General features: G+C 43.2%; 2 protein-coding genes across 3 annotated transcripts in view; one reads left to right on the top strand and one right to left on the bottom strand.

Annotated features, from left to right (window-relative positions):
* mettl25 (methyltransferase like 25) overlaps positions 1 to 7,199 on the bottom strand; it is a 70,189-nt gene extending 62,990 nt beyond the window's left edge. For both annotated transcript variants that reach the window (XM_070900192.1, XM_070900193.1), the window contains exon 1: positions 6,728 to 7,199. In XM_070900192.1, the coding sequence (XP_070756293.1) occupies positions 6,728 to 6,929 (202 nt within the window). In that variant the 5' untranslated portion in view covers positions 6,930 to 7,199. The remainder of the gene's footprint in view (positions 1 to 6,727) is intronic.
* A 41-nt stretch (positions 7,200 to 7,240) lies between these two features.
* ccdc59 (coiled-coil domain containing 59) lies at positions 7,241 to 17,569 on the top strand. The gene is made up of 4 exons (XM_070901572.1): positions 7,241 to 7,406; positions 9,984 to 10,218; positions 11,627 to 11,705; positions 16,867 to 17,569. Exons 1-4 carry the CDS (start codon positions 7,259 to 7,261, stop codon positions 17,035 to 17,037), a joined length of 633 nt encoding a protein of 210 aa, XP_070757673.1. The 5' UTR covers positions 7,241 to 7,258; the 3' UTR covers positions 17,038 to 17,569.
* Positions 17,570 to 17,807: the final 238 nt, after the last annotated feature.

The following is a 17,807-nucleotide window of genomic DNA, read 5'->3' as shown; positions in this document are numbered from 1 at the left end:
ACAACTGAGAGTTTCAACCGAGTGTCAGTTGTGGCTAAGTAGGAAGCATATTCACCTCTGAGTCACAAGGTTGTGCACTAATCCAGGAATTTAAGCACATAAACCTAGGCTAACACTGCAGTATGGTACTGAGGGAATGATGCACTGTTGGAGCTGCCATCTTTCGAATGAAATGTTAAACCGAGGTCCCGTCTGCACTCTCAGGTCGATGTAAAAGATCCCATGGCACTATTTCGAAGAGCAGGGGAGTATCCCTGATGTCCTGGCTAATATTTATCCCTCAAATCAGCATAACAAAAACAGATTATCTGGGTGATTATCATATTGGTGTTTGTGAGAGATTGTTTTTCAAAAGCATGGTTGAATTTCAAATTCAAATGGAGGGTGAGAAAGTTGGATCTCTAACCAGCGTACTAAGCTTAAATAAAGGAGACTACAAAGGTATGAGGGCAGAGTTGTCTGAAGTGGATTGGGAAAATAGATTAAAGTGTAGGGCGGTTGATGAACAGTGGTGTACATTTAAGGAGATATTTCACAACTCGCAATAAATATATATTCCAGTGAGGAGGAAAAGGTGTAAAAGAAAAGACAGCCATCCGTGGCTAACTAAAGAAATAAAGGACGGTATCCAACTAAAAACAGGGGCATACAAAGTGGCCAAAACTAGTGGGAGGACAGAAGATTGGGAAGCTTTTAAAAGCCAGCAAAGAATGACGAAAAAAAAGATTAAGAAAGGGAAGATAGACAATGAAAGCAAACTGGCACGAAACATAAAAACAGATAGCAAGAGTTTCTATAGGTATATAAAAAGGAAAAGAGTGGCTAAAGTAAATGTTGGTCCCTTAGAGGACGAGACCGGGGAATTAATGATGGGGAACATGGAGATGGCAGAAACTCTGAACAAATATTTTGTATCAATCTTTACGGTAGAGGACACTAAAATATAGTCACGGGACTATAGGGAGGGGAGGAACTTAATACAATCACAATCACTAAGGAGGTGGTACTCAGTAAGATAATGGGACTAAAGGCGGATAAATCCCCTGGACCTAATGGCTTGCATCCTCGGGTCTTAAAATAGTGGCAGGGATTGTGGATGCAATGGTTGTAATTTACCAAAATTCCCTGGATCCTGGGGAGGTCCGAGCAGATTGGAAAACTGCAAATGTAACGTCCCTATTTAAATAAGGAGGCAGACAAAAAGCAGGAAACTATAGACCAGTTATCCTAACATCTGTGGTTGGGGAAATGTTGGAGTCCATTATTAAAGAAGCAGTAGCAGGACATTTGGAAAAGCATAATTCAGTCAGACAGAGTCAGCATGGATTTATGAAGGGGAAGTCATGTTTGACAAATTTGCTGGAATTCTTTGAGGATGTAACAAACAGGGTGGATAAAGGGGAACCAGTGGATGTTGTGCATTTGGACTTCCAGAAGGCATCTGACAAGGTACCACATAAAAGATTACTGCACAAGATAAAAGTTCACGGGGTTGGGGATAATATATTAGCATAGATAGAGGATTGGCTAACTAACAGAAAACAGAGAGTCGGGATAAATGGTTCATTCTCGGGTTGGCAATCAGTAACGAGTGGGTTGCCGCAGGGATCAGTGCTGGGACCCCAACTATTTACAATCTATATTAACGACTTGGATGAAGGGACCAATGATAATGTTGCCAAGTTTGCTTTCGATACAAAGATGGGAGGAAAAACCTGCAAAAGGACAGACAGGCTAAGTGACTGGGCAAATATTTGACAGATGGAGTATAATGTTGGCATGTGTGAGGTTATGCACTTTGGCAGAAAAAAATCAAAGAGTAAGTTCTTATTTAAATGGAGAAAAATTACAAAATGCTGCAGTACAGAGGGACTTGGGGGTCCTGGTGCATGAAACACAAACGGTTAGTATGCAGGTACAGCAAGTAATCAGGGGGGTCAATGGAATCTTGGCCTTTATTGCAAAGGGGATGAAGTATAAAAGCAGGGAAGTCTTGCTACAGTTGTACAGGGTATTGGTGAGGCCTCACCTAGAATACTGCATGCAGTTTTGGTTTCCATATTTAAGAAAGTATATACTTGCTTTGGAGGCAGTTCAGAAAAGGTCACTAGGTTGCTTCCGGAGATGAGGGAGTTGGGTAGATTGGGTCTCTACTCATTGGAATTCAGAAGAATGAGAGATGATCTTATCAAAACGTGTAAGATTATGAAGGGGCTTCACAAGGTGGATGCAGAGAGGATGTTTCCACTGATAGGGGAGACTAGAACTAGGGGCATAATCTTAGAATAAGTGGCCATCCATTTAAAACTGAGATGAGAAGGTATTTCTTCTCAAAGGGTTGTGAATCTGTGGAATTCGCTGCCTCAGAGAGCTGTGGAAGCTGGGTCATTGAATGAATTTAAGACAGAGATAGACAGTTTCTTAACTGATAAGGGGTTTATGAGGAGCGGGCAGGGAAGTGGACCAGAGTCCATGATCGGATCAGCCATGATCGTATTAAATGGCAGAGCAGGCTTACTCCTGCTCCTATTTCTTATGTTCTTATGAAAGTTGGCTGCTGTGTTTCCCAAATTACAATAGAGACTACACTCCAAAAGAACTTCATTGGCTGTAAAGGACTTTGAAACATCCAGTGGTCGTGAAAGGTGCTATATAAATCCAAGTCTTTCTTTCTTTCAGTTAACTAAGAGTCACACTTACTTCTCTTCATTGTGCAAGTTTTGATGGCTCTTTATTTTTATACCACGCAGTAGCCTATTTGCACACAAGGTTCCACAAGCAGCAATTAAATAAATGACCAGATAATCTGTTTTTGGGTGTAGGTTGAAGGAAAATATTGTCCAGAGTCACTGGGCACAACTGCCTGGCTGTTCTTTGAATAAGATGCTATGGTGTCATTCATCTGTCTGCTGTTTGTCTGCTGGGTCAAGGATGTCTCGGAGCGGGTGCAGGACATTCTGAAATGGGAGGGAGAACAGCCAGTTGTCGTGGTGCACATTGGTACCAACGACATAGGTAAAAAAAGGGATGAGGTCCTACGAAAAGAATTTAAGGAGCTAGGAGCTAAATTAAAAAGTAGGACCTCAAAAGTAGTAATCTCGGGATTGCTACCAGTGCCACGTGCTAGTCAGAGTAGGAATCGCAGGATAGCGCAGATGAATACATGGCTTGAGCAGTGGTGCAGCAGGGAGGGATTCAAATTCTTGGGGCATTGGAACCGGTTCTGGGGGAGGTGGGACCAGTACAAACCGGACGGTCTGCACCTGGGCAGGTCCGGAACCAATGTCCGGAACCAATGGAGTGTTTGCTAGTGCTGTTGGGGAGGAGTTAAACTAATATTGCAGGGGGATGGGAACCTATGCAGGGAGACAGAGGGAGACAAAAATGAGGCAAAAGCAAAAGACAGAAAGGAGATGAGGAAAAGTGGAGGGCAGAGAAACCCAAGGCAAAGAACAAAAAGGGCCACTGTACAGCAAAATTCTAGAAGGACAAAGGGTGTTAAAAAAGCAAGCCTGAAGGCTTTGTGTCTTAATGCAAGGAGTATCCGCAATAAGGTGGATGAATTAACTGTGCAAATAGATGTTAACAAATATGATGTGATTGGGATTACGGAGACGTGGCTCCAGGATGATCAGGGCTGGGAACTCAACATCCAGGGGTATTCAACATTCAGGAAGGATAGAATAAAAGGAAAAGGAGGTGGGGTAGCATTGCTGGTTAAAGAGGAGATTAATGCAATAGTTAGGAAAGACATTAGCTTGGATGATGTGGAATCTATATGGGTAGAGCTGCAGAACACTAAAGGGCAAAAATCGTTAGTGGGAGTTGTGTACAGACCTCCAAACAGTAGTAGTGATGTTGGGGAGGGCATCAAACAGGAAATTAGGAGTGCATGCAATAAAGGTGCAGCAGTTATAATGGGTGACTTTAATATGCACATAGATTGGGCTAGCCAAACTGGAAGCAATACGGTGGAGGAGGATTTCCTGGAGTGCATAAGGGATGGTTTTCTAGACCAATATGTCGAGGAACCAACTAGGGGGGAGGCCATCTTAGACTGGGTGTTGTGTAATGAGAGAGGATTAATTAGCAATCTCATTGTGCGAGGCCCCTTGGGGAAGAGTGACCATAATATGGTGGAATTCTGCATTAGGATGGAGAGTGAAACAGTTAATTCAGAGACCATGGTCCAGAACTTAAAGAAGGGTAACTTTGAAGGTATGAGGCATGAATTGGCTAAGATAGATTGGCTAATGATACTTAAGGGGTTGACTGTGGATGGGCAATGGCAGACATTTAGAGACCGCATGGATGAATTACAACAATTGTACATTCCTGTCTGGCGTAAAAATAAAAAAGGGAAGGTGGCTCAACCGTGGCTATCTAGGGAAATCAGGGATAGTATTAAAGCCAAGGAAATGGCATACAAATTGGCCAGAAATAGCAGCGAACCTGGGGACTGGGAGAAATTTAGAACTCAGCAGAGGAGGACAAAGGGTTTGATTAGGGCAGGGAAAATGGAGTATGAGAAGAAGCTTGCAGGGAACATTAAGGCGGATTGCAAAAGTTTCTATAGGTATGTAAAGAGAAAAAGGTTAGTAAAGACAAACGTAGGTCCCCTGCAGTCAGAATCAGGGGAAGTCATAACGGGGAACAAAGAAATGGCAGACCAATTGAACAAGTACTTTGGTTCAGTATTCACTAAGGAGGACACAAACAACCTTCCGGATATAAAAGTGGTCAGAGGGTCTATTGAGGAGGAGGAACTGAGGGAAATCTTTATTAGTCGGGAAATTGTGTTGGGGAAATTGATGGGATTGAAGGCCGATAAATCCCCAGGGCCTGATGGACTGCATCCCAGAGTACTTAAGGAGGTGGCCTTGGAAATAGCGGATGCATTGACAGTCATTTTCCAACATTCCATTGACTCTGGATCAGTTCCTATTGAGTGGAGGGTAGCCAATGTAACCCCACTTTTTAAAAGAGGGAGAGAGAAAGCAGGGAATTATAGACCGGTCAGCCTGACCTCAGTAGTGGGTAAAATGATGGAATCAATTATTAAGGATGTCATAGCAGCGCATTTGGAAAATGGTGACATGATAGGTCCAAGTCAGCATGGATTTGTGAAAGGGAGATCATGCTTGACAAATCTTCTGGAATTTTTTGAGGATGTTTCCAATAAAGTGGACAAAGGAGTACCAGTTGATGTGGTATATTTGGACTTTCAGAAGGCTTTCGACAAGGTCCCACACAGGAGATTAATGTGCAAAGTTAAAGCACATGGGATTGGGGGTAGTGTGCTGACGTGGATTGAGAACTGGTTGTCAGACAGGAAGCAAAGAGTAGGAGTAAATGGGTACTTTTCGGAATGGCAGGCAGTGACTAGTGAGGTACCGCAGGGTTCTGTGCTGGGACCCCAGCTGTTTACATTGTACATTAATGATTTAGACGAGGGGATTAAATGTAGTATCTCCAAATTTGCGGATGACACTAAGTTGGGTGGCAGTGTGAGCTGCGAGGAGGATGCTATGAGACTACAGAGTGACTTGGATAGGTTAGGTGAGTGGGCAAATGCGTGGCAGATGAAGTATAATGTGGATAAATGTGAGGTTATCCACTTTGGTGGTAAAAACAGAGAGACAGACTATTATCTGAATGGTGACAGATTAGGAAAAGGGAAGGTGCAACGAGACCTGGGTGTCATGGTACATCAGTCATTGAAGGTTGGCATGCAGGTACAGCAGGCGGTTAAGAAAGCAAATGGCATGTTGGCCTTCATAGCGAGGGGATTTGAGTACAGGGGCAGGGAGGTGTTGCTACAGTTGTACAGGGCCTTGGTGAGGCCACACCTGGAGTATTGTGTACAGTTTTGGTCTCCTAACTTGAGGAAGGACATTCTTGCTATTGAGGGAGTGCAGCGAAGATTCACCAGACTGATTCCCGGGATGGTGGGACTGACCTATCAAGAAAGACTGGATCAACTGGGCTTGTATTCACTGGAGTTCAGAAGAGTGAGAGGGGACCTCATAGAAACGTTTAAAATTCTGACGGGTTTGGACAGGTTGGATGCAGGAAGAATGTTCCCAATGTTGGGGAAGTCCAGAACCAGGGGTTACAGTCTAAGGATAAGGGGTAAGCCATTTAGGACCGAGATAAGGAGAAACTTCTTCACCCAGAGAGTGGTGAACCTGTGGAATTCTCTACCACAGGAAGTAGTTGAGGCCAATTCACTAAATATATTCAAAAGGGAGTTAGATGAAGTCCTTACTACTCGGGGGATCAAGGGGTATGGCGTGAAAGCAGGAAGTGGGTACTGAAGTTTCATGTTCAGCCATGAACTCATTGAATGGCGGTGCAGGCTAGAAGGGCTGAATGGCCTACTCCTGCACCTATTTTCTATGTTTCTATGTTTGTGGGACCTTGCTGTGCTCAAATTAGCTGGGACAGTGACTACACTTCAAAAGTACTTCACTTTGGGGCGTCCTGAGGTCAAGAAAGGTGCCATATAAAGGTTATTTCTATAGTGTTTGCTAATCCAACTCATCATCCCAAAACTAGTGGTAACATTGAACGAAAAGACGCATCCCTAGCTAGATTTTCAACAGAGGAATGATTTTTTTTAAATCCAGATGTATGCTCAGCTTCTCCTGGGGTTTTGTGTTGCTGCAGGTTATTAAGATTACAGTCAGCTCTGCTGCTGCTGCCACTCGATCCAACCCTTTCTTACCCGGGCTGCCTCCTCCCTGCTGACTGAGGAGGTGCGAGATGACAGTTTCGGGTGACACGGCCACAAACTCATTCCAAACGTCTTTGGTGTAAAAATCAACCGTGTGCACGTTGGCTATCCTGAGGTAAATGTCCAGGAACTCGGTGAGACATCCAATTTTGCTCTTCACCACGTCTAAACCAACCTCGTCGGAAAAGAGCATTTTTCTGGTGCCAGCTGGGGAGGTTTACCGCGGGCCCGGCCTCTCGTTGCCCGCGGGAGGAGAAGGCAGCGGCTCCCAGGGGTGGCTGGGTCGGCCCAAAGCCGGCGAGGGTGGCCAATGTGGTCGCCCGAGTCGGTAAAGGAGACGACCGATGTATAATTAAACCCCGGCACATAGATGCGCGCCTTCCGATCGCCAATCACCGTCATGCGCATATTGTTCAAAAGCCGGAAAGCGGCGGCCGGAGGGTTTTTTTTTGGGATCTCTCCCGGCCGCCGTAGTCACGTGGTGGACTGTCGAATGTTGATGACGTCGTCGGCAGAAGGAAAATGGCGCCGAGCGGCCGGCCGAAAGGCTCTTCCTTTCAGGAGAAGCGTTTGAAGAGCCCGGCTCCGGGCGGCGGCGCACACATTTCAAAACCTAAGCCGCGGTGGAAGGCTGACCGCTTTAAGAAGGGCTGGGGTAGTGTTAAAGAAGGTGAGGCCTCGGCTCGGGTTTTGCTGCAAGCGCTGGGCATGTTGGCGGCAGTTGCCAGACGGAAAACAGACCAGTGCTGCTAGTCACATGATCCAACAGTAATTGAGTTGCTGACTACTCGGGGCAATCAATCTCTTATCATTGAACCAAGGCTCCCCACCCACCCTTTCCTCCAACCGCTGTCTGTCCCACCGTGACTGGAGCGTGGGCAGGTACAGCGAGAGACTGGAGGGATGTGATCGGGTCCCAGGGGCAGCACGGGCCAGCCCACACTGCGATATGTGTGCGCACTGGGTCCGAGCAGCAGAACTGGTCTCCAGTCGTCTTGGATAACCCTTGCCACTGGACCAAGACCTAGCTCTGTCATGCCCGTGTGGTGGCTGGTGTGCAACGGCCACCATATGTTTTTTTTAAAAAAACCATGCACAGGCATCTTACACCCTACAGGATGTAGCTTAGGACCTGGAATATTAGGTCCTTCATTGAAACACCTGTAAACTCATCTTGTTTTGACGTGGTAGCAAGTAATCCTCGTTTCGAGGGACTGTCTATGATGACAGATGCTGTAATTCCGGTATTGGACTGTACAGTCGCCCGAGAACTCACTTTTAGAATGGAAGCGAGTCTTCCTCGATTTCGAGGGACTACCTATGATGATGATCATTGAATCGACAACTGACCCACACATGACATGAGGTGAAGCCATCAGTGGTGGCGAGCTTACGGTCCAAAGTCACCTGTTCCCAACCATAGGAACAGGAGGAGGGCATTCAGCCCATCGAGCCTGTTCTGCCATTCAATGAGTTCATGGCTGATCTGCGACCTAACTCTATACACTTGCCCATATTCCTTAATATCTTTGGTTAACAAAAAGCTTCTCAATCTCCAAATTAAAATTAACAGTTGATCTAGCATCAATTGCCGTTTGCGGAAGAGAGTTCCAAACTTCTACCACCCTTTGTGTGTACAAGTGTTTCCTAATTTCACTCCTGAAAGGTCTGGCTCTAATTTTTAGTCTATGCCCACTAGTCCGAGAATCCCCAACCAGCGGAAATAGTTTATCTCTATCTATCCTATCTGTTCCCCTTACTATCTTGAAAACTTCGATCAGATCACCCCTTAACCTTCTAAATTCTAGGGAATACAACTCTAATTTGTGTAATCGCTCCTCGTAAGTTAACCCTTGATGTCCGGGTATCTTTCTGGTAAACCTACGCTGCACTCCAAGGTCAATATATCCTTCCTGAGGTGCGGTGCCTAGAACTGCTCACAGTGCTCCAGGTGTGGTCTAACCAGGGCTTTGTACAGCTGCAACATCACTTCTACCCCCCCCTGTATTCTAGTCCTTTAGATATAAAGGTCAGCATCTCCTTAGCCTTTTTGATTATTTTCTGTACTGTTCATCTCCTTATTGACTCGCCTAAGTGACCATTTTCACCTGTGAGCATTGAGAGTGAATGTTTAGACTGTTTCACAGGTCATCCCAGCTGAGCCCAATCCTACCCATACATTTAGTAGCATCGTCATCATCATAGGTAGTCCCTCGAAACGAGGATGACTTGCTTCCACGCCAAACAAAAGGATGAGTTCACAGGTGTTTCGAAAGAAGAACCCGAACTACATCCTCAAGGATGAAAGATGCCCGTGCTTGGATTTTTTTAACATGTGGTGGCCGTTGCACACCAGCCACCACACGGGCTTGACAGAGCTAGGTCTTGATCCAGTGGCAAGGATTACCCAAGACAACTGGAGATCAGCTCTGCTGCACGGACCGAGTGCGCACACATGTTGCAGTGTGGGCTGGCCCGTGCCTCCCCTGGGCCCCGATCACATCCCTCTGCAGTCTCTCGCCACTCCTTCGCCCCGACCGCGCCGCTCCTGCTGTACCTGCCCACGCTCCAATCTCTGACCTGGACCTTGATGACGTCACTCTTCCCTGCTGTCGTCCTCCTGCACCAGCTCGTGCTGTACCTTGCCTCCACGCTGCCCATGGCTGATGCTCACCGCTCCTTTTATGGCCCCGACCTGCCGCTGATGGCCTGCGAGAGACGTTTAGTAGCACCGCTTCACCAGATAGCAAACAGTAGCGGGGGCCTTTTTTTGAGGTCATGTTGAAGCCTGCTTCCCTCATTTTACCCTCCACTTGTTTACTCGGTGCTTTTTATTTTGTTTGTTCTCCCAGTCTATCTGTGTTCTGTTCAAACAGTAACGATGGACTGTATGACCTCCAGGAACTTCCACATAGAATGCCAAATTGTTGCTTGCACAGAAAAGTATTATTTATTTTTAAAAAGCAATGAATCTTTTCCTATTACCGGCACAGACACGATGCGGTCGAATAGCAGCCTCCTGTTCTGTGAATTTCTATGATTAAAATGTTTGTGTGGGCATCACTTGAGTCAATTGTGCAGCTTGTGTTGCTATGATGTGCTCTGGGAAACAGTAACATTACATATACATTTTTTTAAATTGACCATTTCAAGGTGAATATAAATCCAATGTAGCTATCGATTTGATGCCAGATATGTTCCAGAGTCTAGATTATGATCAAGTTCTAATAATATTGTTCACTTACAGGTCAAGGCTTTGCTTTCCAGCGGAAGGAGAAGATTAAGCATGAGTACAAGAAGTTATTGAGAAGAGAAAAGAAAGCGCAACAACCTCAAGAAATCCAGTATACCGAAAATTACCCAGATCATTTGCGCCACCTGTATCTAGCTGAAGAAGAGCTGCTTAAAAAACAATCCGAGAAAGTTCAAAATAAACAAACCGCAACAATAAATCAACCCGATTCTCAGGCAGAGTTGAAAAGGTAGGAGATTTTGAACATTCTTTCAAAATTGTAAAATTAATATGAAAAGAAAAAAAGAACTTGGTTGTATATAGTGCCTTTCATGGCGTTTCACAGCCAATTAAGTACTTTTGAAGTGCAGTCACTTGTAATGTAGGAATGGTTTGATGTTTTTTTTTAGTTTATAATATAATCTAGAATATAATAATTGGCTGTAAATTTGTAGTATATGGTGTTCCTGTATTATTTCCCACATGAGTTAAACTTGCCTGGAGAGTCGCATCCTAAGTGCAGAATACTGTATTTACACATTGAAAAACATCTGTCACATGTTGGCTCATTCACCCAATCTATCTAAACCAAAGGCTGATTTGTTAATGTTTTAAATTGTTTACCCTGGAGACATTTTTGTGTCATATGCAAATTTATAAATTGTTTTCTAACCACAGAAGTTAGAACACTGAATATTTTCCATTTGGAGAGACTAGAGGAAAACCTAGACAAATTAGGCTAATGTTCGAAATGTGGCAAATGCAGTTCAATATAAATAAATGTAAAAGAGCACATTTTGGCGGAAAAAAGAACAGAGAATGAAAATAGAACCTAAATATTAAAATTCTCTGGGGCTGAGGAATTGAAAGATATGGGGCTACTTCTAAGATCTTTTAAAATATGATATATATGGAGAAAAACATTAAAAGGGCAAATGGAATTGTGGATTTTATTTGTAGGGACAGTGAATGGAAAAGCACTGAGGTGAAGAAGAATCTACGTGCAATATTGGTCAGGCCACAGTTGGAGTATTGTGTGCTGTGCTGAGCACCCTATTACAGAAAGGACATTAAAGCTATGGAGAAGTTGCATCATGAACTCGCTAGAAAAATACGAGGAATGACTGGTTCTAATGAGAGGGTTGAGGAATTCGGACTATTCACTGGAACAGAAAAGGTTAAGGAAGATCTGTTATACGTCTTCAATATTTTGAAAGGGTTTCAGACGGTAAATAGTACAAGATTACTTACATTTTTGGTGAATCGAAAACCAGGGGCATAAATTTAGGATTAGTACTAAAATCATAAAGGGAGACATTAGAAGAATTTTTTTCATGCAAGAGTTAGTAGATGTGGCTATTTGAAGCTAGATCACTCCCAACATGTAAAATACAATATGATAAACACTTAGAGAAAGCACAGGAGAATAGGTAAGTCTGATGTGGAGCTAGCCGAATGGGACAGGTGGCACCCATCTGCTGAAATTTCCATGATTCTGTCATTGAGCTGTGGCCCTTTGTATCAATGCTGTGAAATTGCAGAGTGGTGACTTCAGTCGCATCATTAGAAATGAGTAAGTTCTGGAAGATCTTGTAGCTGAAGATGCTTACCTAAATGCAAAGGACATCCTGTGCTTTCATTGCGCTTTCTGATTTTAGGAAAAAGAATAAGTCGTCATATCAAAAAACTAAAGAGGAATATGAAAAAAGGCGGGCAGAGCATATAAAGCAGAGAGAGGTAAGTGTCATGCAGTATGCTTTTGGAATTGAAGTGTGATTCTATAAGCTATCCATTAGATTGTTTCTAATTGGCAAATATTATGGTTTCAGAAATGCAGTGATACATACTTCAAGATTGTAATATGTAGAGTCAATAACAAACTTTCATTGACAAACAGCAAGGATTTAATGGAATCATTTTATGATAATTAGAAATCGAATTTAAATGTTCTGAATTAACAAGCATTTCTTTATTACCAGTATATATGTATGTCCTTAAAGTTCTGGTGGTGAAATGATTTGAAATATTTTTATTGCAAAATTGCATCTATTTATATCTGTTAGAAGAAAATAGTCAATAACATAACTGATGTGGTCAACAAATTGACCACGAGAAATGTGGCACTGCATAGTACTGGCAAATTTCCTCTGTACCTCTTAAAGTCCTTCCTAAAATGTGGTGCCCAGAATTGGGTGGGGCGGGGGGGGGAAGGGGTTTAAATAAGTGGGCTGGGGTGGGGACCCCAATCCACCGACTTCCGGTTTTAATGTAGGCAGGACAAGGGGGAGGGGTGGGCGGGCAGCCAATCCGCTCGCAGGAGATGGGTTGGCACTTTAAATATTATAATGAGGCTGGCGTGCCTCATGGTGATCCATCATTTCATGTGGACCCCATGTCTCCGTTCCTGCACCCTCTTTAAAATTATACCATTTAGTTTATATTGCTCCTCATTCTTTCCAAAATGTATCACTTCACATTTCTCTGCATTACATTTCATCTGCCATGTGTCTGCCAGTCTGTCTATGTCCTCCTGAAGTCTGTTACTATCTTCAATATTTACTACATTTCAGAACATCATGTTGCCCACCTCTACATCTACTTCTTAACACTATTTCTACCCTTTGTGCCAACTAACTTACTTGTTTGTATTCCTAATTTTCTACTCCTATGAGGTGCTCCCTGAGTCAGGTGGAGTTAACTGGTGGGTGGCTGGGATGGTTCCCTGGAGCCTTAAAGAAGCAGCTGTCCAAAGAGGCCAGATTCTGGCAGCTTTCTCTTGCAAGGTGTGCCAAGTCCACATTTGAAGCGCACTCATGTAGGCATTGGAGGAAGCCTTAAGCTCCTGTTGCTCCCCAAAAATGTTGCCAGGTGGATTTCCTGCCTCCTGCCTCTTCCAGTTCCACCCCGCCTCCCCCCCATCCCCCACCCTCATCTGAGTTCCATGTGGGTGAAGGCAAAATGGAAATTAGCCCACACTGAGAAAATAGCATTTGCTTAGGCTGAACCTGGCAATACTCCAAAATCCAATTCCCATTATTGCCCAACTGCCAATGGCTATCTGACATACCGACAACCTCGCTAGATAACTCAGATTGATCTGTGCCAATTCATCTGCACCTGGAAGTTCATAAGACTACAGTAACACAGCCAGAAAAATCCAGTGGACATCAAACAGTGCTGCAACAGGTGGCCATACTTGATATGACTGCCCAGAAATGGCCATCATTTAAGACTCTATATGTGAATGTTTCCCACATACCATATCAAAGCAAAATATTGCAGATGCTGTAAATCTGAAATAAAAAAAAAGAATGGTTGTTTTTCGGACTGGAGGAGGTATACAGTGGTGTTTACCCAGGGACCACTGCTTTTCTTGATTTATATTAATGACTTGGATGTGAATGTACAGGGTACAGTTTCAAAATTTGCAGATGATACAAAACTTGGAAATGTAGTGGATAGTGATAGACTTCAAGAGGATATAGACAAGCTGGTTGAATGGGCAGACACGTGGCAGATTAAATTTAACGCAGAAAAGTGTGAAGTGATACATTTTGGTAGAAAGAATGAGGAGAGGAAATATAAACTAAAGGGTACAATCCTAAAAGGGGTGCATGAACAGAGGACTTCTGTTATATATATTAATGATTTGGATGTGGTGTACATGTGCACAAATTGTTGAAGGTGGCAAGACAGGTTGAGAAAGCAGTTTTTAAAAAAAAAAAAAAGCTTGTGGGATCCTGGGCTTCATGTATAGAGTACAAAAGTGTGGATATTATGATGAACCTATATAAGACACTGGTTCGGCCTCAACTGGAGTATTCTGTGTCCAATTCTAGACACCGCACTTTAGGAAGGATGTGAAGGCCTTGGAGTGGGTGCAGAAAATATTTGAGAAGGATTCTGGGGATGAGGGACTTCAATTATGTGAATAGACTGGAGAATCTGGGGTTGTTCTCTTTAGAGCAGCGAAGATTGAGAGGAGATTTCAGAGAGGTGCTCAAGATCATGAGTGTCTGGACAGAGTAGATAGAGAGAAACTGTTCCAATTAGCAGAAGGGTCGAGAACCAGAGGACACAGATTTAAGGTGATTGGCCAAAGAACCAAAGGTGACATTAAAAAAAAAAACTTTTTTTACACAACAAGTGGTTAGGATCTGGAATGCACTGCCTGAAAGGCTGGTGAATGCAGACTTAATCATGGCTTTCAAAAGGGAGTTGGATAAGTACCCGTACACAAAAAATTTACAGGGCTGGAAAATGATTCTATAAAATGCTGGAAATACTCACCGGGTCAGGCAGCATCTGCAGAGAGAGAAACTTCTAATATAGGCTCTGCCAAAAAAGTGTGAATATGTTGTATCCAGGAGAAATTGCAAATCAGATTGGAAAGCAGCTAATGTAAAGCCTCTGTTTAAAAAAGAGGGCAGACAAAAGGCAGGTAACTCTCGGCCGGTTAGTTTAACATTTGTAGTGGGGAAAATGCTTGAAGTTATCATTAAGGAAGAAATAGCGGGACGTCTAGATAGGAATAGTGCAATCAAGCAGACGCAACATGGATTCATGAAGGGGAAATCATGTTCAGTAACTAATTGACTGGAATTCTTTGAAGATATAACGAGCATGGTGGATAGGGGTGTACCGATGGATGTGGTGTATTTAGATTTCCAAAAGGCATTCGATAAGGTGCCACACAAAAGGTTACTGCAGAAGATAAAGGTACGCGGAGTCAGAGGAAATGTATTAGCATGGATCGAGAATTGGCTGGCTAAAGGAAAGCAGAGAGTCGAGATAAATGGGTCCTTTTCAGGTTGGAAATCGGTGGTTAGTGGTGTGCCACAGGGATCGGTGCTGGGACCACAACTGTTTACAATGTACATAGATGACCTGGAAGAGGGGACAGAGTGTAGTGTAACAAAATTTGCAGGTGACAAAGGTTAGTGGGAAAGCGGGTTGTGTAGAGGACACAGAGGCTGCAAAGAGATTTAGGTTAAGCGAATGGGCTAAGGTTTGGCAGATGGAATACAATGTCGGAAAATGTGAGGTCATCCACCTTGGGGGGAAAAAAACAGTAAAAGGGAATATTATTTGAATGGGGAGAAATTACAACATGCTGCGGTGCAGCGGGACCTGGGGGTCCTTGTGCATGAAACTCTTTTTGGAGTTCACCTGCAAAAACATAAAACATTAAACCGTGCCACCCAACCTGGGTGACACACCAGACATTTACAAGGCCCTTTTCGCCTTTTTTGGGGGGTTTTTTGTGTTTTTTTTTGGCGCTAAAATCAAATTTTTTTCCGGTGCCCCCTATAAAAGGGAAGGGGATACTAAAAGCACCGGCAATTAAAACAAATTAAACTTAAAAACGTAAAATCAAATTAAAATTTGGTTGCCGGGTGTGATGATGCACTCCAGTCCCTCCGGTGCCCACCTCTCGCGTGCTCAATCCCAAAAAGTTCGTTTGCAGGTGCAGCAGGTAATCAGGAAGGCAAATGGAATGTTGGCCTTCATTGCGAGAGGGATGGAGTATTAAAGCAGGGAAGTCCTGCTGCAACTGTACAGGGTATTGGTGAGGTCGCACCTGGAGTACTGCGTGCAGTTTTGGTCACCTTACTTAAGGAAGGATATACTAGCTTTGGAGGGGGTACAGAGACGATTCACTAGGCTGATTCCGGAGATGAGGGGGTTACCTTATGATGATAGATTGAGTAGACTGGGTCTTTACTCGTTGGAGCTCAGAAGGATGAGGGGTGATCTTATAGAAACATTTAAAATAATGAAAGGGATAGACAAGATAGAGGCAGAGAGGTTGTTTCCACTGGTCGGGGAGACTAGAACTAGGGGGCACAGCCTCAAAATACGGGGGAAGCCAATTTAAACCGAATTGAGAAGGAATTTCTTCTCCCAGAGGGTTGTGAATCTGTGGAATTCTCTGCCCAAGGAAGCAGTTGAGGCTAGCTCATTGAATGTATTCAAATCACAGATAGATAGATTTTTAACCAATAAGGGAATTAAGGGTTATGGGGAGCGGGCGGGTAAGTGGAGCTGAGTCCACGGCCTAATCAGCCATGATCTTGTTGAGTGGCGGAGCAGGCTCGAGGGGCTAGATGGCCCACTCCTGTTCCTAATTCTTATGTTCTTATGTCATCATAAATTTCTTTAATCCTGTTGTGGTAAAAAAATAACCACTCACGAGTCTACTGAGTTCAGCAAGTAAAGTGTTTATTCGAACACATGCAAGGGAGTGATCCTCAGTTGCCTGAGATACCACACTCAACAATACAGAGTTTGCAGCATACTTTTATAATACACACGTTACTGTAATTTGAGTTGTTTTGCGACAGTCATAAATCAGTACACACTGTTTCAACACTTATACCCCATCAATGGAGTTCTTCAAGCCCAGCAGGTACCTCTGTTATCTTAAGTCCTTCTCGCCTGGCCTCCCGTTCCCATGGTACCATCTGGCCTTCATTTTCCTTACCTTGTTTTGAACATAATGATGAGTAATTTTCCCAAGCTTCTGAATGACACTTTATTTTTCTAAGCTTCTGAATAAACTAGCTGTCTCTAAAGATACCTGTAGCCAAGTATCCCAGCATACCTCAGTGAAGAAGGGTACTGAAGTTGCATGTTCAGCCATGAACTCATTGAATGGTAGTGCAGGCTCGAGGGGCCGAATGGCCTACTCCTTCACCTATTTTCTATGTTTCTATGTAAGAACCATTACCATCTACAGCATTTATTTCAAAAATACATTTTACTAACAATTCAAGCATTGCTATTATAATGTTAGCCTTGTCCCACTTCAAATCCCATTGAATTAATAAAGAATGTTCCAGAGTTTATCCATTCTAACTGTATATATTAACTTCTTTCTAAATATTTTTTACTAAAGGCGGCTGAGAAAAATCAACGAGAAAAGGAAGAGGCACTGAGGAAATACAAGGAGCAAAAACTGGAGAAGTACAGAATGCTCAGCAAAAAAACAAGAAAAGGACAACCAAACCTGAACCTACAGATGGAATACTTGCTTAAAAAAATACAAGATAGTCAGGGCACAAAATAAGATCACATACCTCCAACCTCAACAATGGTACCATTTTGATCTCTTGTGTATCTCATTTTGTTGGTGCCTAAAAGATCCCATTTAATTGCCATTGATCCCTGAACTTGACTAACCTGTAATATTCCATGCTTGATACTGCTAGCAAAATTGTTCACTTGCAGGGATCTGTGTATGGGCAGATCTCAGGTGACCGATGTAATTGGTCCAATGCAAACAAGGTGCAAATTGAACAAGGCAAAAATACACCTGGAAAAATACCTTGTCCATTTGTCATCATGAAAAATAACTCTACTCATGGAAATAGCCTGCTTGAACCTTGAAATGTACAGAATATGATTTATATTTGTAAGTTTTGAAGTATTCACTTTAAATATTGAACCGAAAGAATCTATTATTTCTCTAGCCCTTTGATGCCTTGCTCAAGGAGTCTTTTCGTATGGAAAGTATCATTGATTTTGTTATAAAAAGTGACCCGTGGGGTCAGGTAACTTTCCTTCGTTAACTGATATTAAATTATGAGATGTGATACAAATTTTGTTAATCTTCCTTGTATTTGTGAAGTTGAATGATTCCTTGAGTTGGAGAACTGAGCACCCTGCATTTGCAATGCAATGTTGTCATTGTGTATTTGAAAATCAGCTTCAACGTAGCTGGATGCAGAGTACAGTTCCATTTACTGCACCCAAAAGTGTCATTTAGTTCCAATCTCAGAAGAGCATCCCCTAGTGCACTAGTCTGAATTTTCCCATCCTTGTAACTCTGCTGATTCA

The sequence above is a fragment of the Pristiophorus japonicus genome, chromosome 15 (genome assembly GCF_044704955.1).
Source record: "Pristiophorus japonicus isolate sPriJap1 chromosome 15, sPriJap1.hap1, whole genome shotgun sequence".
In the NCBI taxonomy this organism is placed as follows: Eukaryota; Metazoa; Chordata; class Chondrichthyes; family Pristiophoridae; genus Pristiophorus; species Pristiophorus japonicus.
This window is presented reverse-complemented; position numbering and strand designations above follow the sequence as displayed.